Genomic DNA, 25,898 nt, shown 5'->3' with positions numbered 1-25,898 from the left:
CTGTTTATGAGTTAATGCACATTTCCTAGAACTGTAATACTGAACATAAATTTAGAGGTTGCCCTAATTGAGGAAGCTGTTGGCCAGAGAGATTAAGTAACTAGATCAAGATTATGCCTCTCTTTAAGCAGTGAATGGTGACTTTAGTCTTAGTTCCATATAGTAGAGGTACAAAGGTATCTCTCAGTGCCTTAAAGAATATTATTTGCATTTTAAGTAGTGCCTTTATTTGATTTTGAGATGCTTGAGACTTTTCTCGGGGAGCAATTTGGATATGAGCAGCGATCACACATGTCATTTTTGAGCAGCTGTTGAAGAAGGCAGACCATGATTATGCCACTCGCTTTATATATTACATCTGGTTGCTGGAAAAAAAAATTTAAAATCCACAGATATTTGGAAAGGAAAATATCTCACTTTTTGGAGTATTTCAGTCAAAAGTTTTATTTTAAACCATGCATCGTGGCTGCTCAGGGATGGCACTCAATCAGGCTGCCTGTTGAGGGTACACATTGTGAAGGGAGGAACTGTGAGTGCCCTTTGAAGGCCTTCATAGCCCCAGTACTGTGCAATTTCAACTTTGGGAAAGAAAGCAGAGTAGTAGTGACTTTTATGGGGGAATTATCTTATTTTGGCATTGGAACATCCCCATGATCCACTCATAGGAGTTGCTGGGAGCCATTTTCTATGAGGCAAAGCATTAATCAAGTAAGGTCCAGGAAGATTTTCTTCTTTTCATTTGTCTTTGGTTGAGAACAATTTGAAGCTCTTTACATGGATCTTCCTTCACCAAGATTTCCTGCCTACTCTCTTCCTTTTATATTTAGTTTCATTGTGCATGCATGAGCTTCCATTCTGAGCCATTTTGTGTGGTCATTTTAGAATCCTATTTTACCAAACAGATAGACCTCATCTTTGCCTGCAGCCTCATTGCTGTAGAAACTGAACAGAAGATTTCCTTGGAGAACATCTGTGTTGAGTAATCTCTGAGCAACTGCCTCTGGTTTTGACAGCAAGCCTTAGCTTTGTGTAAAGAAACCCCCTGTGATTTGGATGCTTCTGCAGGACTGTGATTTGAAGGAGGGAGTAGTGAAACATACTCAGTAGAAAATGTTTTTCTAAGTATATATTATTAAATCTTTTGAATTCGTTATGGTGCTTTTATTATTTACTTTCGTCTGCTACTTTGGCCTAAAATATTAAGCAAAATGAACCCCTCAGAGGGGAGCTTGAGAAATGGAGAGGGTATTTCTTTGGCTCTGATTATTTAAGTGATTTCATAGAAACTAGGAGCACTATTGTATTTTTTTTATGTAGATTACTTTGCAGTCCCCACCCCCACCTGCCTGTAGAGAACTCATGAATTAATGATATGTGTAAAGTAACATCCATCTCTTCTATACTTTAGGTCACTTCAGGTGGAACATTCATTGGCATCGGACGGAAAACACCAGATTGCCAAGGAAACACCAAGTATTTCCGCTGTAAATTCTGTAATTTCACTTATATGGGCAACTCATCCACTGAACTAGAACAGCATTTTCTTCAGACGCACCCGAACAAAATAAAAGCTTCTCTCCCCTCCTCTGAGGGTGCAAAACCTTCTGAGAAAAACTCTAACAAATCCATCCCTACACTTCGATCCAGTGATTCTGGAGATTTGGGAAAGTGGCAGGACAAGATAACAGTCAAAGCGGGAGACGACACTCCTGTTGGCTACTCAGTGCCCATCAAGCCCCTTGATTCCTCGAGACAAAATGGTACAGAGGCCACCAGTTACTACTGGTGTAAATTTTGTAGTTTCAGCTGTGAGTCATCTAGCTCCATTAAACTGCTAGAACATTATGGCAAGCAGCATGCGGCAGTGCAGTCAGGCGGCCTTAATCCAGAATTGAATGATAAGCTTTCCAGGGGCTCTGTCATTAATCAGAATGATATAGCCAAAAGTGCAGAAGGAGAGCCAATGACCAAGGCAGACAAGGGCTCAAGTGGAGCTAAAAAGAAGGACTTCTCCAGCAAGGGAGCAGAGGATAATATGGTAACAAGCTATAATTGTCAGTTCTGTGACTTCAGATATTCCAAAAGCCATGGCCCCGATGTCATTGTAGTGGGGCCTCTTTTGCGCCATTATCAACAGCTCCATAACATTCACAAGTGTACCATTAAACACTGTCCATTCTGTCCCCGAGGCCTTTGCAGCCCAGAAAAGCACCTTGGAGAAATTACTTATCCGTTTGCTTGTAGAAAAAGTAATTGTTCCCACTGTGCACTCTTGCTGTTGCACCTGTCTCCTGGGGCGGCTGGAAGCTCGAGGGTCAAACACCAGTGCCACCAGTGTCCCTTCTCTACCCCTGATGTAGATGTGCTCCTCTTTCACTATGAGACTGTGCATGAGTCCCAAGCCTCGGATGTCAAACAGGAAGCAAATCATCTGCAAGGATCAGATGGGCAGCAGGCTATCAAGGAAAGCAAAGAACACTCATGTACCAAATGTGATTTTATTACCCAGGTGGAAGAAGAGATTTCCCGACACTACAGGTAATCCATACAGGGGGGCAAAGTACCAGGAAAATAATAACAAGAGTCCAGGGAGTGAGTCTGATGGCTTGGAAGTTGCAGGACATGATCACTTTAGAGATCACTTATAGAATCGCACATAATCCATTTATAGGTGTTGTAACTTTTGATTTTAATTTGGTTACTTGTATTCCTGTTTCATATCTGTTTTATACCATTTACTGAGTATATTTTAAAATTCTCAGTGATGCCTACAATACATTGCTGCTAATTTTACTTCTTTTAAAATTTTAAATATTTATTTTTTAGTTGTAGTTGGACACAGTACCTTTATTTTGTTTACTTATTTTTATGTGGTGCTGAGAATCGAACCCAGGGCCTTGCATGTGCTAGGTGAGCATGCTACCATTGAGCCACAACTCCAGCCCCTAAATTTACTTATTGACCATACTATGTTTATTTGTCCTTTCTAATATGACTTCTTATCCTATAATTGTTGATGGAACAGCTCCCAAATGAAAGGTTCTGTTAGAATATATTTTATTCTTTATTCCAACTGGGAAACAATCAATTTGAGAACATGCGGTTCATTTTATCCTTAAAATGAGATTGGACATTCTTCTCACTTTGAAAAAAATGGACAATAATCTTGATTGTCAAGGTGAGTGTTTTGTAGCATGTGTGATTTTGGACGTGCACTTGCCTCTGAGCAGGTAAAACTAATTATTTCAAGTTCATAGATAGAGGAGGGTACATTTGTGTTTTATTTTACTTTGACTTTATTCTCTTTATAAGCATCAGTTTTCCTGGTTAACTTTTCATACCTTCTAGAGATATGCTCAGGTTACATGTCTTTATTTCATTTATGTATCCATGCCTTAATTAATTTTTAGAATGTACATGTGCCAGCCAGACATTGGTTGGCTATACAGGAGTCAACAGCATAGTGGCCTCATGTATCTTACAGTTCAGCAGGGAAGACAGCACTTTGCAGATCATTTTGAGTGATGAGTATCATAAAAGATGAACTACAAGCCCTATGTTTGAAATGACCGTAATAACAGTGTAGCTCAATGTGGATAGAAAGTGCTTTCCTGAGAAAGGTGCATTAAAAATAAGTCTTGGTTATAAGTAGGCACTAGTTTGGCAAAGCCCTGGAGATACCTGGTGTTCAGATTTTACTTAGTATGTTATTAAGCATCTTGGCACCAAAGTAAAGAATTTTATTTACCATTTTTAAGTGCTTTTTCCATATGTATATCCAATATCCTAACTTAAAAATCTAGCATTTCAATTTTTACATTCCAAAATTTTAATCAAGCCTTTCCATTCTTTTTCGGAGTTGTGCATGAGTGCCAGTGAGGGTGTCTTTTCAGTCACCAGTAATGAAGCAGTTCATGTCCAACAATAAACTAATAATGTTAGATGTTAATTTGAAGGGCATCCTAATGTTCACAGTGAATCAAAATGTTCAGAAAACACTTACTTGAGATTTACACTGTTTAATTTATAAGGTCAGCCCTAGGAAAGACACAGTCCTGCAATCAAATATGTGTTCACACTTGCAATGAGTGTTTCTGGCTCCTCTGATGTTAGCTGCATGCTAATTTATTTCTGGGGCTAGCAGACATCAGCTTCTTTCTGAGCTTTGCTGGTGTGGATGTGTGAGAATGGGTGAGTATGTGCATATTTTGCAGGTATATTTGTTAAGTGATGTAAAAATCAGATAATCCCTTCTTTCATTGAAAAGGGAGGCATTTTTGAAGATACCTCATGATTTTTAAAAAAATATTAGTCCCTCTCCCCCCATACTAATATAGCTAGTTATCAGATGATTTGAACCAGTGTCTTTTCTCCAGGAAGGTAAAACCATTGTCAGAGAAAACTTAGTTTCCGTATGCTTTAGATAAAGAAAATAATCTCCCCCCCAAATATCAATGTGAATAAAAATACTGTTGATTATGTCAGGATTTAGTTAATATTCAGTGATGAAAGTAAGCTCTGGAAGAAGAGACTATTCTGTTCTTGCTTCCCACTGTGTCTGCACAGTTTAACACTGCCAGCATGTCTAATAGATGCTCAGTGAATGTCTGTATGCAAATGAATTTCCCATGAGCATTTTACTTCACAGGAGTTAGAATGAGCTGAGATCTCCAAGGTGCTACATTTTAATCTTCCACAATTATGGTCTTGGATGCTATTGAGGAACTAGGGTTCCATGTCAAAGGACAGTTGTCTGCTCATTTCAAATTTAATCAACCTCTCAGCATTTTATTTGCTAAGAAATTAAACAGCACATGTCCTGAGGGCATTAAACTACCCTTATACTTATTTTTAAATCCTGATGTAATTTTGCTTACCCGAGAACCTTTAAGGTGCTGAGTAGTTTAATCTGTTGGTGAGTTCTTTCAGAAATATTTAAATTTGGAGACTCACCATTTCGGGAGTCGAAACTCAGGAGGAGGAAGTGTAAGGAAACTTTCCTCAAAGCTGAACAACAGTGGAGGCCCAAGGGATGTGAAAGGAAATAGTCACCTGGATGCTTACAATTTGATCAAGCTTCTACCTTAAATCCTGAGTTTGAAGATGAAACAACAGAAGACCATTTCCTTATCACTGTCGTATCTTTCAGGTTATATTTATGTTTATGCATATTATTTGTGTTAGGAAGCATCTACCAAAATTCTGTATTACTGCTGTGGAATATTCTAGGTGTTTGAGCACTTAATATACAAGACTCATAGTAGGATAGCATTACTGTATTCCACTTGTGGATCTGTTTTTCTCTATGTATTGTCTTTTTGTTCTTATTAAACAGTGAATCAAATCTACCATTTTCATCAAAATTTCAGTGTCATAACTTATGTTGCTGGAGTAAGTGTAACCATTGTCTTACACAGCAGCTATGCTAGATAACAAATACTCTGCAGTGCATTGTTAGGCCTCCACACATGCAAGGGAACTTTGAAGCTTTTCTTCTTCTCTGTCAAGAGGTGAGCTAAACACAAATGAGGGAGAAGTAAAAGTAAACTTGGAATTTGAGGTTGCACTGGGGGAGAATGCCAACTTTGATGCTGCAGATGGCTGAGAGACTAAGACTGGAGTCTCCTGCAGAGCTAGGGCCCAAATCTGTGTTTTACTTTAAGCTGGGACCTTGAAGGTGGTGAAAGTGTTTCCACATTGGGTGTCTCCCTCTGTCTTCTGGCAGAAGTAAGCCTGAATTTGTCTATAGAAAAGTACTGAGTTTTTACTGACAAGCTATCCATGGATTAATTGAATATTATATGAGCTTGCCATTAGAAAAAAAGTTTACATTTGGAAAGAGAAATAAACCACCCTCCATGACATCAGTGGAAAAACAAAACCAAAAAAAGATGGATTTAGAAATAAAGGAATTTCAGATACAGGAGTTTTCAGTTATAAGATAATAAATAGTTAAGTGTTTAAAGAAGTAAAATTAGTATTAAAGTTAGATCTAACAAATTAAACTACAAATTACCAGGGAGCCAAAAAAAGAGACAAATAGCATTTTTTACTTAAGAAGTATTATTATTGAAGCTTGAAACAGAGAGAGATTAAATGAAGATTAGAAAATGATGGAGAGCAAATGAGCTAATCAGAATGAGACATTAGACAATGTTTAAGAGAGAGTAAGGAGATGGAAAATATCAGAGGCAGATATAAGATATGGAAATATAATAAGATGTTCCAATAGACAATTAGAATCCCAGAAGCAGATAATATAGAGAATGGAACATAGGTAACCAGTATTTGAGGAGAAAACAAACAAGGATTTTCTAGGACTGATGAAAGGTACTAATACACAGTTACATAGCCTACACTAAGCAGCATATATACAAATAAATTTAACAACAAACACATTATAGCAAAAGTTGAAACACCGATCCTTAAGAGCAGCTAGAGACAAACAACAGATCAACTACTCAGAAAAGATTATTAGGTTAACCAATTTTAGCAATGGTGGAAACAGGAAGAAGGAGGAATATTACCAAATGTTTTTTTTTGGGGGGGGGGAAATCAACCTAATACTGTCTACCCATCAAAACTATCTTCTGAAAATAAAAGCAAAGGAGTTGGACTTAAGACTTGGGAAAGATCTTGATACATCTAAACAAACATAGCCTTCATTTATGCAGGTTAAAAAGAGAGGGACTAAGGTATTAAGCAATGTTTCTCTGGATATCTGAAGGGAAAATGACCAGAATTAAGATCTAAGGTGTTCGAATTGTGTGCAGTTAGTGAGTTTGAACCTCATTATGAATACTTGGAAAAATTAAGGATAACTAATGAAAGAATAGGAAATGAGTACATAGTTTCCAAAGCTGTAGAGTAGAAAAATGGCATAGTGAAGTAAAGAACTCATGTAAAATTTAATTTATCTTTTTAAGCATGTCAAGAGAGGGTATATGAGAAAAGTTGGACAAATAGAATTTTAGAAGTAAAATGGTAAAAAAGCCCACATATCAAAAATGTTAATGAAAATTGTGGATTAAACTTGCACCTTACAAGATATTATCAGACAGTATTAAAAAAGAAAATCCAACCTTCTGCTGTTTATAGGATATGGAATTGTACCTAAAATACAAATCTTTGGAGAGTTTGAAAGAAAAGAATAGACTGAGTTAAACCAGATAATATAAATCAAGGGAAAGTTGAGAGGGCTTTATAAATCTCATATAATAGACTTTAAGACAAAGAGCAAGAATAAGTTTAATTCATTCCATCTACAGTTCTAAATGCATGAAATAAAAATAGGTAAAGCAAAAATTGATAGAGGAGCTACAGGAAAAATACAATAAACCACAATCTCATTGGTGAGCTACTCTTATTAAATGTTAAGCAGAAATTCTTTTTCAAAATTTCAAAGATTTGACCAACAGATTAATAAACCTAATTTATATAAATTTAAAAAATATAAACTCTACACCAAACAATTAGAGACTGCTTTTCAGTCAGGTTCGGACTCGCTACATAATCTGACAGTTTTTAAGCCAAAAAGAAGTCAGATTTCAGGAATATAGGATCACACAGAACATTTCCTTTGAGTGCATTAACATAGACCTCAGAAACTAAAAGATAAGCATGGATGAATTTGCATGAAGCAAATACTAATCGAAAAATAAAATCACTCTATTAATTTCAGAAAAGGTAGACTTTAAGACCAAAAAACATTAGAAGAGTTAGGAATAGTTTGTGTGTGCTTTTTTAGAAAATGAATTTGGCAGTTCTGACAATATCAGATATTCAAATTCATTTTACTCCTCAGAAGAAAATCCTTAACTTTCCTAGATAGTTGTGCAAAAATGTTCATAATTGTATTTTTTGAAAAAGAAAACAACCAAATAAAATGAAAAGTGAACAAAGAAACAAATGAAATGGTGAAAAAAAAAAACCCTAACTGTCCATGACAGATTAATTAAATAATTTGTAGAAATTTCACAGAGAGGAATATTATACAGTGGTTAATTTGCCATAACTGATAGTTTACTGCAGGATGAATTTCATGAGCTTAATTTTGGCTGCTTAAAAATAAGCAATGAAGGGACCAGTTTTGTGGTTCAGTGGTAGAGCACTTGCCTAGCATGTGTGAAGCAGTGGGTTAAATCCGTGGCACTGCATACAAATACAAATAAAATAAAGGTATTGTGTCCATCTACAATTAAAAAAATAAAATAAAATAAAAATTAGCAATGAAGATTATTTACAATTGGATAACATTTTTTATAAATTCTAGAATTAGCAAGATAAAACTATTCTTATGTATAGTTGTATTGTACAAATGTTTATGCATGTTCATATATGTTCAACTATACCATAAATATTATTTTTATTATATATATACAAAATTTGCCTATGGCTACATATATCTAGAGATTCATCTTTACATAGTTTTATATCTATGATGTATATGTGTTTATATTCATGTAATATATTCAACCATATCAGAACTGTTATTTTCTTTATCATCTCTTCAACCTCTGCTTGTGTCTAGCTATATATAGATTTTTATTAAAATAAAATCCAAGTCTGTGATTCTATGATTATGGTCCACTTTTTAATTTGTTTTTTAACCTAGATAAAAATGCATATGGGTGTATGTATGTTTCTGTGTCATTAGCATTACATGATACAATTTTAAAATAAAATTGAGTCATTGATTCTTATTACTGTACATGCCCAGCAAATATATGAATATATGCTCAACATTTCTTGTTATTAACTAACTACTTAAAATCAATATTCAACTATTTATTGTTGACTTAGAATGTGGAAAAATGCCCATATGTTTTGGTAGCACCTGTCCATTGGGAGATTTATGAATGAGATTTGAAAATTTTAAATGTTATTCGTGCCTTTTAGTTATAAAATATGTAAACTCAAGCTGAAGTAATTAACATTGGATACAGTAGATGGTCAGATTAATATAGCTACTGCTCATTTGCTGTCTTAAAAGAGTTCTGTGAAGGAAGATGAAATGTAGGCTCTGCTAATTTGGAAAAGTAGAATTTTATGACAAGCACTTAATTATCCACACATCTGAAAATGCCAAGTACACAGAGCATTAGCACAGGGTTTCTAAAAGGGTGAGGGCTGTGAAGGTGGCATTTAGATTTGTGTATGTTACGTGTCGTGTGTTTTTAAACAATGCCTAGTAACTCAGTGGCCTGTAATACCTTGATATAGATATAATATTTTACTTTGAAAATTTCCATTGAGACACACAGAAATTACCAAGGATGTTCTAGTCCATCAGGAGAATAGCTTGCAATGCCACCTCCTTTTTTGGTACACATTATTTATGAGAAATTTCAGAAAGGTCCTGAAAACTGTGTAAGACTAGCTATCTAGTTTTTTTCCTGATTTTTGTTTCATATTAATATCTCTAAATTATTTCCCATTTCTTGGTTGCTTTCTATTTTATGGGAAGACTCACCTTTCTATTTTGAAACTTTGTAGGGGATTCCTTCCTTTTGAAAGTGAATCTTATCTTGAAACTTTTCAGATATGACATTAGTTGTTTTTTTCTTTTTATCCTAAAAGGAAGATGATGTGTTATACACTAGAAGATAAAGCCCTCAGCCTCCTCCCAATCTAATTATTGCAAGTGAGGAAGTATTATCAGATTATTTCAGTTTAAAAATGCAAGTTCTGTGAACTGAACATAATTTTATTCAGATTTTCAGTTTTTCTTAGATTATATTCTGTAGACTGCTCCTGCTAAGGTTGAGTATTCTGTTTCCTGCTGCTAAAGGATTGATCTGATTATCCATCAATAATTCTATTTTTGTCTTTGTCCTTCAGATACTCTCATCTCCTTTCTTTCATTCTATAGTGGCAGCTGTGTCACATGCCATGCATAGATTTATATACCAGTCAAGTATGTGTTACAAAAATGACTAGATGTTTTAGAGGTCAGATTGACTCAGCTATGTTTGCATTTAAATATTTAATAACCTTCATTTAACATACTTCTGTGATAATTTTCTATAATCGCCTGATAATGTTATTACCAAAAATATTGCTCAAATTCTAATTGATTGTATCTATCATTTGTTCATTTACTTTGAGGCTCCATTTCGTCATTGAAGAATAAAAACTGTGGCTCACACTATTCAAAGTGAAATGCAGTTGGAGAGAGAGCTTTTCAAGTGTTACATAAATCTCTAGAATTTAGCATTTAAAGGAAAAAGAAAGCATCATTTGGAGCTGTGCTTTGCATATACCACAACTGGTTTGCTATGAAAATAGAAATTTTTATCAGAGGATAGTCCATGAGTAGCATCTTTTAGCTGTCCCCCCCCCTCCCCACCTGGAAGCATTTCTTCTTCCTTTATGAATTGTGAAAACAATTTATAATAATCTCTACTAATGAATGGAATGCTACTGTTAGGACAGAGTGCCACTATGCATTAGAACATGGAAGGGTCCAGAATAGATGTTTTTTTCTTTTTTTTTTTAATAGCACATGAACTTTCTATTAAGTAGGATAATGTATGAAACATTTATTCTCACAGAAATTCTAAGTCATTTGAATTAAGTTCAATGTGGTCTTTTTCCTTTTAACACCGTTTTGATATTTCTTTCCTGGAGGGAAATAATATTTTAGCTCTTTAATCAAGGTTTTTGATTTATCTTCTGATTGCTCAAAAGTGTAAGTATGTCCCAAATCTTGCATGGGATATACTTGCATTAAAATATCATTTATTTATTATCAAAAATTCAAATTTAACCAGGAGTCCTCTGTTTAATCTGGCAAGCTTATACTAAGAAGGTCTACAAAATGACATCTTTTCTCCTCAGGTAGCATGAGGAGACTGTTTGTTATCCAGTTGGCAGAGGGTACATAATTTAAATTAATGCAAAGCATACACTATTTGTAGTATCTTCAAATTAGTCTGGCTTAATGTAGCCAGAAGTTCTAGGAGTTTGTAAATAATGAAGAGTTTATTCAGAGTACCACTCAAAATGTACCATCTGCAAAATACCTATGTACCTCTTAATATTTCTGTGCTATGTTATGACTCTACATATTAAATAGAGCATCCTGAACATCCCCAGGGCTGTGGTTGTTCATTCTTTTGGTTATTAAACAGATAGTTAGTGACTCTACAGACATTTTGAGGTAGGGGCTATGCAAAAATGGGTCAGCTTTGATCCTGATTTGGGGGCAGTAATAGTATAACTACATATTAAGATTATATTCAAGATTTTAATAGAGGACAATGTGTTAAAAAGTCCTAAGGTGAAGACGAAATTTTAGAGTAACCCAGAGGAGACACTAGATTTATTCTTGGATTGAATCATTTGGGAAGTGTTTATGGATGGGGTGTGGTTAAGGTTGGCGTTGGGAACTGTAGGAAAAATTCCTTGGGTGTCTTTGAAGTTTCCATATTAATGCTGATAAAATAAAATGCATTTAATAGGTTGGAGGAGAGTCCAAACTAATGTAGTTTCATAATGACTAGGCTTTTATTTTTGAATAATGTTCTTATATCAGGGTTTGTAATAATCTAGTCTTATCTTTGTAGGTATAGCATTGTATTGAAGGTCTTCTCAGTGTTTAAAACACTGACAATAGACATGGAAGAATAGACATGAACAATAGTAAAAATAGTATATCTTGCCATCAATATTGTTTAATGTGAATTGACCTCACTATGCTTCAGCATCTTCATCTGTGAAGTGGGGATGGAAATATGCAGTTTGTGGACTTGTGGGTAATATGTATGAATGACCTTATCACTAAAAAAGACAGACTATCCTCAAACAATGAAATTAAAAAAAATAAGTTTGGGATTGTTCTTAACAATTTCATGTCTGTAGTTTTAATTTATACAGCTGTTAATGTTGACTCTCAGAAGTGGTTGATACTGTATTGCTTTAAATGGTAAAATAATGTCACTCATCATAAAAAAATTCATTTGAGATGTTCTGCAAAGCGCTGAGTGTGTATATACATATATGTATACACACACACTATATACACATGTGTGTATATATACATATTTATCTACTCACTGAGAGTTAATTGCAAGCTATGTCATTACCTATCTTGAAGTTATTTCTGATCATAACTGCATGGATTTTCCTACTCATGGTGTGGTTTAGGGACCAAGAGCATCAGCATTGTCAGACAGCTTATAACAAATGCAGACTATCAGGTCTTAAGCCAGACTTCCAGAGTCCAAATCTGGACTTTTAACAAGATCCCCTGGTGATTCCTGTGAATGTTGGAGTTGAGAAGCACTATTCTCAGTGTTAGTGTAGGTTAGTGAAAATTTTATATTGCTTCAAACTTTTGAAAATAATGCTGTCTTTTTAATATTCTTTTTAATCATTTATTTAGGATTAATATAAGGTGAGAGGAATTCTTCAAGTCTCAAGAGTACCTTGTAGCAAATTACCTTTTCTGCTTCACCTAGTGGTATTCAATGGCCTGAAAGATGGAGCATTTTAACATTTTGCTGATTCATTGTTTGGCTTTACTCTCTTTTCTTTGTGCCACCATCCTCGGCTTTTACTCTCTTTTAACAGCCAAATCTTAAGATTCTGAAGATCAGGGGTAGTAACCTCATTAATAAAGCCTTAGGCGCTGGGTGGTGCCTTGGATTTTATTCACCAAGTCCTTTAGAATCATGATGTATCTAGTAATGTGATTTTTAGATAGATTCTGGTCCTTGAGGACCTTGTTGAAAATTCAGATTCTCAAGTTATGATGACCAGGACATTCTTGTTTAGAAGGACAAGAAGGCCTTGGAATCTGTATTCTACAGCCTGTTTTGCAAACCATTATTGTCCTTGGTTTCTTTTCTGTCCCGTCAAAGACCTTTCCTAACCCGATGTTTTCATTTGCCATATTGTCAGTAATTTCATTTATTTTTATGTCATGTGAAAAATTTAGGCAGCAGAGGATAGAAAGAAGAAAGCACTTAAAAATTCTCCAATTTTACTATAAAATGGGCTTAATACTTAGTGCCTCTAGCGCCTAGTTCATCTAGGTATGAGTGCTTTGAACACTTAAAAGATAAGATATGTGAATTGAGCTTATTTTTATAAGCTTGTTTTTATAACCATCTTTTCTGTTAATGTGTTTTCCTTTTCAATATAAAAGGTCCTTTCTGAAAAGTTTCTTCTGTGATTTTTGCCTTCTTCTTGCTTATTACCTATCCCACTGTTGTCTGTGTTCAGACAGTTCCTCAGTACCTGTATCATGTACAGTTCCCCTGTATCATGGATGGTTTTGTCTGTGGTGGTTGGATCAATAGCTCCTCTGTGGAGCAGATTTGAGGAGTTGCTGAGACCTGTCTGGAGTCAGGAGTTGTCCATTGGGACAGAAATTTCAAAATAGCAAACATAGAAGTCCTAGACACCTGCCTCAGGTGTGATACTTTGTAAAGAATGCCCATCTGGGACCTTGTATATTTGGGAAAAGGTACCAGTCAAATAATGGGTAAAAGATGTTTGTATTCATCTGTTTGGTGAAAGGATAGGGATGGCTCAGGAATATTTCTAGATTGCCAAATAAGTGATATTAAATCTAATAATAATGACTTAGATGTATTACTAGATACATCATGTTCTGAACTGCTTTGATAAGTTCATAATCTGCTTGAATCAAATGTATGAAATATGATATGTCAAGAGCTTTGTAATGTTTTGAACAACTAATAATAATAAAAAAATACACTCTCAAGACCTTCCCCAGCTCCCAGCACTTTAAATAAAACACAGCTAAAGCACTTATTATCTTTGTTGCTCAGAATTTTAAGACTCTGGGTTTAACTACTATTGATGAAAAGGGAGTAAAGCTTAACAATTAAGCAATAAACTGCAATATATTCAATCACTGAGGCCCTTTGAAGCAAAGAAGGCATAGGACATATTCCACCTGGAAGTGTCCTAAAGAAAAGAGTCTTCTAGGAAATAAATTTGGTTTTAAAAATGGTGTATGTCATGGTTGATGTACATGGGGGAATGGAAAAGATGGTACCAATACCAATTTGTCAGTTGAAACTCCTGTGTAGAAAGAGTACCCATGGAGATTCACATGGAGTTGAGGGGCTTTGCTTAGTTTTAGGATTTACACTGGGTAACCCTATTTATTTACTTAAAATTAGGGTTAATGTTCACAAAGACACATCAAGACACATTATTTTCATTTTATAGAAGAGGAAACTGAGATTCAGTCAACATTCCAAATCACACACATTAGAAGAATTGAAGCTCAGGCATTCTGGTTCAAGAGTCTGTGCTCTTCAGTGTATTAAATTGTTTTTCCAATAATAACTGAGAATTTGCCTTTTGCAGGGTTGGGGTGCTCCTGATTGAATCTTGGGCCGTGCACCTGCTGGGCCAGTCCTCCACCACTGAGCTTCACGCCCAGCTCTGCCCTCTGAAAACAAGTTTTTTTTTTTTTGCCATGCTGTGCTCTATGATTTTGATTTTCTTCTCTGTATGTTGATTCTTTCTCTTTCTTGTTGCTCTAGCATTTAGTCTTTATTTCTTAAAACAGTATCACTATAATCCTTAGGAATTTTTGCTCTAGAGTGACTCATTTTGATAGAAGTGATGGTGGCAATTTATAGTCTTAATTTATAGGCAGGAATCTCATTAGAGATTGAAGCAGAGATCTTACTATGCCAGGGAACCACAGACTCATTGGCATGCTGGGGCAGTGAGTTCATTAGAGTTGTGTTAGGGTGAAGGTCAATCAGAGATTGCTGATGTCCTTCCCCAAATGGATATATTTTTTAATTCTCATAATTCAATAGGTTTTATACGATATCTTCAGTAGGGTATTTCTTGTTTACATTTTGCCTTTACCCATTACAAAGCACATTATGGCTTTTTAAACAGATGATTTTAGATTCAAGAGCTTATCTTCCATTGAATTGTACTGGAAGGTGGTTAGGTTAAGAATGTTTTTTGGATGAGGTTTCCAAAGATTCCAAGACCTGGATCTTAGTTGTTTTCTGTTTTCCTTTGTAATCTTAGTCCTGTCTTGATTTTCTAGCTGTGACTTTTGGTGGCAAGAGTCTTACTCTTGCTTGCCTTAAGGATGGGATTACTTTCACTTGAGAAAATTAATTTTATTGTTGTGTTTTTATGATCAGCTCATGATCATATCACTTGTCATTTGTTTTCTTTACTACTTAATGAAGAAAAATAGAAAGGATTGAAAACAATCTGGTTAAAATGTAAAGTTAAATTATACCCAATGAAAATTAAGATTTTAATCATAAATCACATTAAATATTCTTAACAAATACTTACTGAGATTTTGTTTTCTTGCATCTTTGAATTTTGCTTCTATAAAATGGGAAAATTCTTTTGGAATTCCCAGTATCATACATGCCTTTCAAGGAAACTAAAGTTATTAATTCAGAAACTATCACTGCCCCAAAGTGACCACAGCTTGCAGCTGACCATGCTGCTCCCTGCTTATTGCTTCCCTTAATCTTTGAAGATAGCCACCATCTTCACAGGGACCAGTAATACTCTCTCTGGATGGCCCTTTCAGCTTGTTGATTGCCTTTCTTCCTCTTCTCTGTTCCTCTCTCGCTGCAGTGGCCTCTTTACAATGTCTCAGACTTGCTAGAAAGGGCTTCTCTCCCCCTACCTCTTCCTCCAACAAGAATAGCTCCTTTTCATCTTTTGATTTTATATCCTCCCTTAGAAAGTTCTCACTGATGTCTCTAAGCAATCTCCTTTCCCTGCTACCGTCTTACCATTTCATTCTCAGCACATGTCACCCTTCGTACTTATATATTTATATATAATGTTATTTGAAGCTTGTCATTTCTGCCTATAGAGGAATAGACAGAGTGGGCATAGTCCCAAGTGGGCAAGGAATATGTATGGTTTATTCACCTATGTGTCCCCAGTGCCTGGCAACATAGAATTTTGATGATTATCTAAAAGTATATAATATGACTCCATACCTTTAAGTGATGGCTTAGAAAACTTATGTTGTAACTTTGTGGGTAACTCTTAGCACAGTTTGTCAGGAAGTAGAAAGTGTTTCACATAATATTTGTTTGGAGAGCTAACTAAGGCTTTTATAGTTAAAAGAAAGAATGCCTTATTCCAAGTTGTTTGTGTACCTTTCTGGTATGCTTTTTATAATGCAGTACCTCGGTTCTTCTTTGTTAATCAAACATTTGTCCTAATATAGCAGAAACTCTTCTCTGTCTAGCAGACAAGATACTGTGCAGTTTAACAATACAGTCTCTTTATTTTATTTCTTTTAAAAAGAAAACACATGTTCGCCCTTTTAATAAACATGTCTTTACAGCAACTATCATGCTCTTTGACACCCAGTAGAGATACCTATCTACATAGATAGGTAGAATTTGTTTAGAAAAATGTTAGGTCTTAAATTCATCTTACTTTTTAGATTATGTAGATCAGATAAATCATACTTCATTGACTCAATTTAGATTTATGATAGAACATTATAATCACTTAGAGTGCATTTCAATATGTGGAAAAGCTGTACAAAAGCATCTAAGTATTAGAGATATAAGTGTATTCATAGTGAAGAAAACCCTCACTTTTTCTTAAATAAACAGAAAGTGAAAGTCCATTGATGAAATTATGTATAAAAACATATGAATATTGACTTAACTGGTCCAGAATTGATTATTATCCATCAAGATAAAATGAACAGAGCAGGTGATTCGATAATAAAGCCAACCAACCGGTTCTAATGCTAATCAGCTGGAATGTGTGTGCACAAGCATGTGTGTGTGTGTGTGTGTGTGTGTGTATGTGTGTGTATACCTGTTACTGCTACTGTAACAAAAGGGAACTTCACATTCTTTATATAGAATTGAAAATGCCAGTTAATTAAGTTCCACTTTCTGGGTGTTGAGAATATTGTATTTCATTCTGCATAGTACATTGTGTGAGATAAAATTCAGGTGCTTAAAGACCATCTGAAAAAGAAAAAAAAATCCTTCAGAATGCTGGATTTCCATGAACTGTTTTCTTCTCTTCCAGGAGAGCACACAGCTGCTACAAATGCCGTCAGTGCAGCTTTACAGCTGCTGACACTCAGTCACTACTGGAGCACTTCAACACTGTTCACTGCCAGGAACAGGACATCACTACAGCCAACGGCGAAGAGGATGGTCATGCCATCTCTACCATCAAGGAGGAGCCCAAAATTGACCTCAAGGTCTACAGTCTTTTGAATCCAGACTCTAAAATGGCAGAGCCAGTTTGCGAGAGCGTGGTGAAGCGGGAGAAGCTGGACGACAAGGACGGGCTCAAGGAGAAAGCTTGGTCTGAGAGTTCAGGCGATGACCTTCGCAGCGTGGCTTGGAGAGGGGCTGACATCCTTCGCGGCAGTCCATCCTATACTCAAGCAAGTCTGGGGCTCCTGACGCCTGTGTCCGGCACCCAAGAGCAGACAAAGACTCTCCGGGATAGCCCCAGTGTAGAGGCTGCCCACCTGGCGAGACCTATTTATGGCTTGGCTGTGGAGACCAAGGGATTCCTGCAGGGGGTGCCAGCCGGCGGAGAGAAGTCTGGGGCCATCACCCCACAGTATCCTGCATCTGGAGAAAGCAAGTCCAAGGATGAGTCCCAGTCCCTGTTACGGGTAGGAAGGTTTAATTTTTAAAATAATTCATATGTTTTGAAGGGAAGATGGGGGAGCACAAAATCTCTACATTTAGTACTATGTTTTGTGAAATGACAGTAAATGAGCTGTATTAGTTTGGGGATTTATACTTAGAAGGCCAAAGTGGCAGAACGTAGCTCCCTGTGTGTTGGTGTGTGCTCTATGCATCCTCCGCATCCTGGTGGGCTGTCTCATGTTTGTCTTCACTCTTAGCTCAGATTGAACATCGATTAATCATTCCTGGTGATTATGCAAAACAACATAGCCGCCTTTGGAGAAGGGAGGTTTAGAATCCCAGAAGGATGCACATCTGTTCCATTAAACTAACTGACTTTTCAATTTTAAGGTGGTGTGACACAGTGTATGGTTAATAAGGGCATTAGTAGAGATTTAAATCACTAAGAATGTAAACTCCTGGGTAAGATGTTAATACAGAAATGTCTTATTTTTTAAACCCAGAGTATAAATGTGCACAAATAACAATGCTTGTTGCCAAGAAGAAGGGAAAAGATGAGAAAAATCTCAACATGAATGGTATGAAGAACTTACACAGAAGTGTACTGTGCACTGTGTATTATCAGGACCGTTAGGGAGAAAGACCTAGTTCCCTGTGGTAAAGCAAAAGCAAAACCTCTGTGTAAGAAAGGATCCTCTATTTCTCTGTTTGTGCTGTGTAGTCTCATCATTATCAAGAAATATTTTAACTTTTGAAAATTCACAAACTCCCAGTGATACTTGCTTTTTGCCTAAGGCACCACCAGTTCAGCATTTCACCTTAATGCTGAGAAAGTTTTGAGCTTTCTGGATGATTTCAAAGCTTTATTTGTGTCTAGGAGGTAGGATTGGAAAGTAGCTATTCTTTACAAAAGATCCAGTTAGGAAAGACTTCAGTCGGCCCAATGCTTGCACCTTGGGTTAGAGATCACTAAGGTCTCTCTGGATGTATACTGGAGAGAAAAATTGCTCTTCCCAGGTCTGCTTAGCGGCTCTGCTCTCATTTCCTGCAGAGCCCCTGAAGCCCATCTGTGCTTCTCAGGTATTCTGTAGTGGAGCTGAGAAGCGCGCCTTAGAGGTGCATGGTTAATTATGAAAGTGTTACTTTCCCTCCCTCTAGTGATGCCCTGGAGCTAACAGAAGGCCTTGAATACAGAAGAAGGCATGCCCCTCCTACACTGAGAAACAAAGACTTTTTGCAGAAGGAACAGATTTGTTATATGTAATTGTAGAAAGAAGTAGTTTCTGTGCCCTTGAAGGGAGGGTGCAGTTCAGGAAACCTCCTTCAAATCACTACATATGGAGTTGCATCTGTCTAACTGTAAATATCCATTGTTTTCTTAGCATGTCCACACTCCTCTGGTCTCACATGACCCTTCTGGTTTCTGCCGGTAAGGCAGGATGCAGAATCCTGGGCTTTGTTAATTTTTGTTGGATCTTGAGAGTTGGTCTACCTGGGTGCCTCCCATTGCATCCCAAGAGTCCCCTCCCTTCTTCTTCCACCAAAAATTGTTCTCATCTGTGCCATCCACATTTGCTGCCAGATTATTTGGCAACTTTTTTGACCATTTCTGGCATATCAGTTTTTTTCTGTCACCTTCTGTATACTCTGTAAACTTGGAATAATAGTTGATCAAGCAGTGGAGTAAAACACCTGAGCAATAGTGACTTTTTTTTTTTTTTGAGCAAGCCACGGGTGATAATACTTTTCTAAAAAATTTTTTTTCTCAATTCCTCTACTTCCTTAATTCCCTCACTCTGAGTTTCTGTTGCACCATTTCAACTGTCTTTTCAGTTCCTCCACATTTAGCTGCTGAGGTAGGAAATCTTCAGCAACGAAGAGCCAAGTTTATAGGCCTCTGATTTGTGATCTTTAAAGGCTATCATCTGCTAAATTCCAGGGAGTACGCGCACACATGTTAAAAAGAGGCTTGAGTCGTTCTGTGAATTTAGTAAAAATTGAATCTTTAAAAATTCACATTTCACATTTGAGTAGTGCTCTGGGAAATCACCAGTTTAATGGGTATTTGGACTAGAAAGAGTAGTCAATTTAGTTTATTGTGCAATATTTAATTTATTAAGTGAATTAAAAATTTTTGGCATGTACATATTTTAGCCAATGAGCTTTTTGATCTGTAAGAGCCCATTTAGTTTGGAAATTTGATAAGAACTCTACTTTAGAAGTGAAAATTGGTATCCTTAAGTTACAGAAATACACACTTCTCAATTCTTTACCCTTCATCAGTAAGGGGAAAACCCAGCAGAAGGAGCAAGTCATGCTTATTAAAGGCAAAAAATAATGTTCTTTAATTTTGTAGTTGCAATGGTCTTATTATCAGTGATGGTCCTGTAATGATTTATAAACACAACAGAAATATACAAATATAATTTTCATGTTTTGAACAGAACACAGTGGTCTATTCAAGACAGAATTCAGTGTTCATGTTTGAGTTTAAATACTAGAATTGAACATGCAATTAACTGCTTTGCTGCTGGACACGTTTATTCAGAAATAGTAAGCAAATTAAGAAATGGGAAAGAGAAGGTTTTAAAAGTTTTTTTTTTATTAAATAGTACGTTCAACATAGCATTAATTGAGCATGTGATTAGTAAATACTTTTATACATAGTATTTCTGATACTAAAAGGCAAAACTTAATTTTCATTTTTATACACTGTTCAGAGTGATATGAACAATTAAGTATGAAAAATTGTCTATTAGAAAACATTGATTTAAAATAATCAACACTATCAGATAAATAATGGAAATATTTGTAAAGAGTAAAATGAACATAAGTAGGTTATGTTACAAAGGACACAGTTAAAATGTTGCTTTCAGAATATTAGTCTTTATGGTGTTTTTTTTTTTTGTGTGTGTATGCTGACTAGTTTTAGTCATGATAGTTTATTGTACTTCTGAAAGTGAGGAAGAAAATACAATCAGAAGAAGAGCTAAAATTTCAAAATGGTTTTCATTAGCATTCATAGTTTTTTCCTTTCTTTTATTTTTATCTTCTAGATCAGTGTTTGGCTTTTAATTTTGTGTTAAGTAGCAGATCATTTATATAAGCTTTTCTTTCATCTCTATTTTCCCCTTATTTTTAGAACGAAAGTGATCTTGTTAAAAATTTTAAGTTGTGCATATCACCTGTGTTGATTCTAATGCTTTGAGTGTGAGGAAGGGTACATTAAGTGAAACTCTATATTGTAAAATGCTTTGTGAAAACTAGGGTTTTGTTGCATATTAACCACATGATTTCTATAAGATCTTTTGAATATTTTCTTTTAGGAGTAGGAAGAAATATTAAAACTTTTACACTCTCTGCTAGAAACAGTCCAGGCTTCTATAATAACTTTATGCTGTTTAAAAACTTATGGAAGAGATCTTATCTTCTAGATGTATAAGCTTGTGAATGTGGTCGTGAAAGCTTAATATTTTGATAATCAAGTGTTTTAAAATTTGGTTCTGTTAAGAGGCTAACATATCTAATATTGCCTGTGCTAAAAGTAAAAGTTAGTTTTATATTTTCCAATAGGTGTTTCTTTTTCATTTTAAACTGTTGTAATATGGTGTAGTCCAGACTCATGCACAGTTTTGTATCCTTTGCTGACTAGTTTCTTCTGTAATGTATAATTACACAAAGGGATTTATTCATTTATTTTTAGACAAGCTCTTGTGCAGATGTAACTGAACTAGTCTTATAATTGCCTGAATGATCAATTCTGGATTTCATTATTGCAATGGAATTTCTAGATTAAATTTTATTACACAGAAAGTTATAATCTTTATAATCTTTCATCTAACAAACACAGGAATGGGGACAACAAATGTTCATTAAATTTCACAAAGATTTTGCCAACATCAGCTGGACTTTTCATTCGATAATAAAATAATTATTATAAGTTTAATGAGTGCATCTGTATGGGGGAACTTATGGCAAGTTAATATTCAGGTAAATACCTCCCTGTCATTTGTCAAAACAGAATGTCACAGCCACATAACTCAGGCTCACATTTTTCCATGGGCTCTAACACTCAAGTTATTAGGCTACATTCTCCAGTGCACCCTTGGGGGAATAAACCTCTTTGAAACTGATTTTAGTTTCCTAGTAAATTTATTCAGGAAAGTTTGTCAGTTTTAACATATACATTTTGCACTGCTTGATTTCAGCGGTGTGCTGCCATGGGCCTGTGGGAGTTGGGTTCCAAGTTGAGCCACTGACTGTCAAAGGCAGGGCCTCCCAGGAACTCTGTTCATCTGTCTCTTATGGAGGCTCCTCCTGCCTGCCATCCCACAGGAGTGTTGTGCAACTCAGTTAATTAATGTTTGTCAGGCCATTTGAGATCCTCAGATGCAAAGTGCTAGATAAATGAAGGTAGTCTGATGATGTGTTCATCTTGAAAATGTGATACCAAGACAGTACAATGCAGATGCTATTTCCCTCTTTCTTTAGCCGCCTTGTTAAATTTATAGTTTAAAGATTGTTGATACCGGACTTTCTATTGAGATGCAAAAATGTTCTTTTGGGGACAGTCCATTGGCAGCCAAACAGCAGTTCAAACAAGCAGCAGTGTTGAATGCCTTTGCAACCACCGACAGGAACTTTTTAAACTAAAGATGGTCTCCAGCGAAAAGTGATATGCATTGTTTTGCTTTATAGTCAATGAAAATAAGGGAATAATTGAAGTCATCATGTAGGTTCTGTTGACTTCAAGTTGATGTCAATAATCATTTTCTTGATCCCTTTGAAACTGTTACATATACCTGTGTCTAATTCTGAAGAGAATAGCCTATATTAGGAAAAATGAGAAGTATATACCTTTCTAATCACTGACTGTGAAACACTGATTTTAAGTTTCTCTTTAGGTAGCAGTAAATATTTTATTTGCCTAAGTAAAAAAAATAAACTGTTAAAAACTACTTATTGCATCCAGAGATTAACAATCCTGTGTGTTTCTGTGCTTCTACCTTAAATAGTTGCATTTCTGTTGACATTCATTAAGGATAAGTATATTAAGCATAGCTGGGTGCAGTGGCGCATGCCTATAATTCCAGCAGCTCTGGTTGCTGAGGCAGGAGGTTCAGGGGTTCAAAGCCAACCTCAGCAAAAGTGAGATGCTAATAAGCAACTCAGTGAGACCCTGTCTCTAAATAAAATATACAAAATAGGGCTGGGGATGTGGGTCAGTGGTTGAGTGCTCCTGAGTTCAATCCCCAATGCATTCAACACATTGCATTGGTTATGTGTAATAGTGAACAAGACCATTTTGTTTATAATAAATAGAATTTAGATAGCATTTTTTTTCTTTTTGATTATTCATCTTTTACATTGATAATACCCTTTTTGGTGGTAGGAAACAACTAAAACCAATTCAATACATAGATTGAGTTTTATTGGTTTGACTAATTGGATTTTCTCATAATCTACTTTCACTTTGTAAATTGGCTCTATTGACCCAAATATTTTTTAGAAGCACTTTCCTCCCCCTCTTTGTTGTAACCTAGACTGTTTGTAAGATCTGGCATAGTTCTGTTGTCCCAGGTTTCTAAGGCAGGGGAAGCAGATATATCTTAGTGAATTGTGCTGTAGGTTGGTAGTCACTGTGAGATGCTATCCTTTAGCGTACTATCTATTCATTATTTCCTGTATAAATGTCTTTTGCACAGCTTCGTTTTCATCACACACTGCCTGAATTAGGAGATACCAGGGCCCCAAAGGAAGCCATTATTGAGCCTATTTAGATGTTGGAAGGGAAGACTATACAGAAGAGAGCCCATGCTCAGGAGGACAGGTGCAGAAGGACTCAAAAGTATGTCAGCCGGGGGGTACATAGTCCTGACATCAAATGTCATATTTTTTCTGACAGAACATAGTCTGATGGATGGATTTGGAGTGTGGATTACCTAAAATGCCACAAACAATTTTTATCTGGGATTTTTTTTTTGTTTCCACCAAAAAAGTAAAAAATGTCTTTTTTTGTCATATTGTTTTATTTTCCCTTCCCATATACTTCGTTAAGGAACTTTAAGTATTGATAGGCAAGGGTGTTGCTTACTAGGCTGGTGTACCAGTTAGCTCAAGGAAGCAAGGGAGCTAGCAGACTGGATTCTGCTGCATCTAGTTGTGTCATTAGAACAAAGAGATGCAAAGAGTTTCAGTGAAGTTTGGACAGACTCTTTTCAATTTGGAGAAGCAATGCTAAGGATATATAGATTTTCTTTTTGGGTACTGGGGATTGAACCCAGAGGTACTCAACCACTGAGCCACATCCCCAGCCCTATTTTGTATTTTATTTAGAGACAGAGTTTCACTGAATTGCTTAGCACCTCACTGTTGTTGATGTTGGCTTTGTACTCAAGATCCTCCTGTTTCAGCCTGCTGAGCTGCTGGGATTACAGGCATGAGCCACTGTACCCAGCAGGATATATAGACTTTTTTTTAAATAAAATATACTTAATAATTTTGCTAACTGTGAATCAAACTTTCATGAGAATGTCGATACAAATATAAATATTTTTTAAATGAATTTTTGGTGAGATCAGTATTTGATGGGGAGAAAATGATAAGATCCATAAAAATATTGTTTATTGAGTTGCACTTCCATATAGAATTACTTTTAGTTTAAAATGTAGTATTTAAGACTTATATTTGGCCATGATTAAAAAAAAAGTTTTGGTAGATAAAAAGCCCATAAAATAATCTGTTGGCAGAGAATTAACTTTCTGAGCTTAGCTTGTAATTCATTGGGTAGCACAAAGTATGTCCTTACCTATCTAATTTGTATTCTCAATGAATAAGACAAAACTACTTTAGAAAATTCACATAGGAAAGCATTCACAAATGAAGCATTGGTAAAAATAGGTGAATCTTTACAATTGATTGCTAAATAATTTAGTGTTTCAATTGCTAGCATTAAAAGTTTGCTGCCTTTCTATTAATTTATTACTGGCTCAATCCTTTTGTCCTTACTAAAACTCTTTGAGCTTGAAACTATCATTATCCATTTTATTTAGATGAGGAAACTGAGGCAAAGAGATTAAGTAATTTGCCCAAGGTCATATGCATGTAATGGCAGAGAATTCTGGCCTTGGCCATCAAACTCCAGAGTCCCTGCTCATAATCATTGCCTAACCTTCTTTGGCTTGCTATGATTTGCTAATAAATGCTTGGATGACTTCCTACAATTTTAGAGTTAATTTGTTTCATCTAAACATCCACATTTTTTATGTGTGTCTGAACAAAACAGTAAAGGAGCATTTTGAAATTATGCAAATAATGCATGCTTATTGCAAAAGAGGTAGTGGAGAACACTGTAAAGAAAATGAAAACCACTAATAAATTCCAACCCACAAGTACTTTTCTGTTCATATTTTGGCTCCATTATGTATAAAGATGTAGTTTACTCAAGTATAGGATTATGTACCTGTTTTATAATTCTGATTTTTAATTTGATGATATATTGAGGATATCTTTTCTTATTCACAGATATATTTCACAATATTTGATTTAGTACCTCATTATTAGGAATAGCCATAGCGCAATATATTCAACACATCCCCTATTGATGAACATTTAGGCTACTTCCAATTTTTAATTATAAAGAACACTTTTTTTTTTATCTTTGAGGTCTGGCATTAAATTAATGTTTAAAAGGTAAACATTTACCTTTTTTTTTTTTTATAAAGAACACTTTGATGAACCTTCTTCTACATATTATTTCATTATTTATCATTTCCTTAGGATAATTTCTTACAGTATAATTCCAGTTTTGTTTGTTTATTTATTTATTTTTTTTATTTTGAGATACAGTCTCACTAATTTGATCAGGGTCTCGCTAAATTGCTCAGACTGGCTTTGAACATGCAGTCCTCCTGCTTCAGCCTCCTAAGTTGCTGGATAAGAGGTAAGAACCTCCACACCCAGCCTAATTCCACTTATTTATATAAGAGAATACATGACTTACAACTAAAGGTAATGATCAACTCTGTGGTATCTAAAGAGGTAGTCTTTAAGGTAGAAAAAAAAATCAGCTCATGAAAAAATGCAGGGGGAATTACATCCTAGAAATATTTAGGGAGTATTTTCTAAACTGTACATTGACTTATTTACTGGTAATGTGAAAAATTCAGAAAGAATTCAGAGAAAAACAAATGGTAATCTTTAAGAGCTGCTTCTTATTACTTATATAGACTATAATATATGCCCAGTAGCCAGTATTTGGTTTAATATGCTTATTTT

General features: G+C 35.5%; 1 protein-coding gene across 9 annotated transcripts in view; it reads left to right on the top strand.

Moving 5' to 3' along the window:
• Positions 1-25,898, top strand: part of Trps1 (transcriptional repressor GATA binding 1) — a 237,673-nt gene that overhangs the window by 55,549 nt on the left and 156,226 nt on the right. For all 9 annotated transcript variants that reach the window (XM_058585694.1, XM_058585688.1, XM_058585690.1 and 6 more), the window contains 2 exons: positions 1,409-2,538; positions 17,041-17,644. In XM_058585694.1, the coding sequence (XP_058441677.1) occupies positions 1,409-2,538; positions 17,041-17,644 (1,734 nt within the window). The remainder of the gene's footprint in view (positions 1-1,408; positions 2,539-17,040; positions 17,645-25,898) is intronic.

This window comes from Marmota monax, unplaced genomic scaffold (assembly GCF_021218885.2).
Source record: "Marmota monax isolate L192 unplaced genomic scaffold, Marmota_monax_Labrador192_F-V1.1 WCK01_AAM20220418_F8-fsc00003, whole genome shotgun sequence".
NCBI lineage: Eukaryota > Metazoa > Chordata > Mammalia > Rodentia > Sciuridae > Marmota > Marmota monax.
Note: the sequence above shows the minus strand (reverse complement) of the source record. Positions and strands in the feature narration are given on the sequence as shown.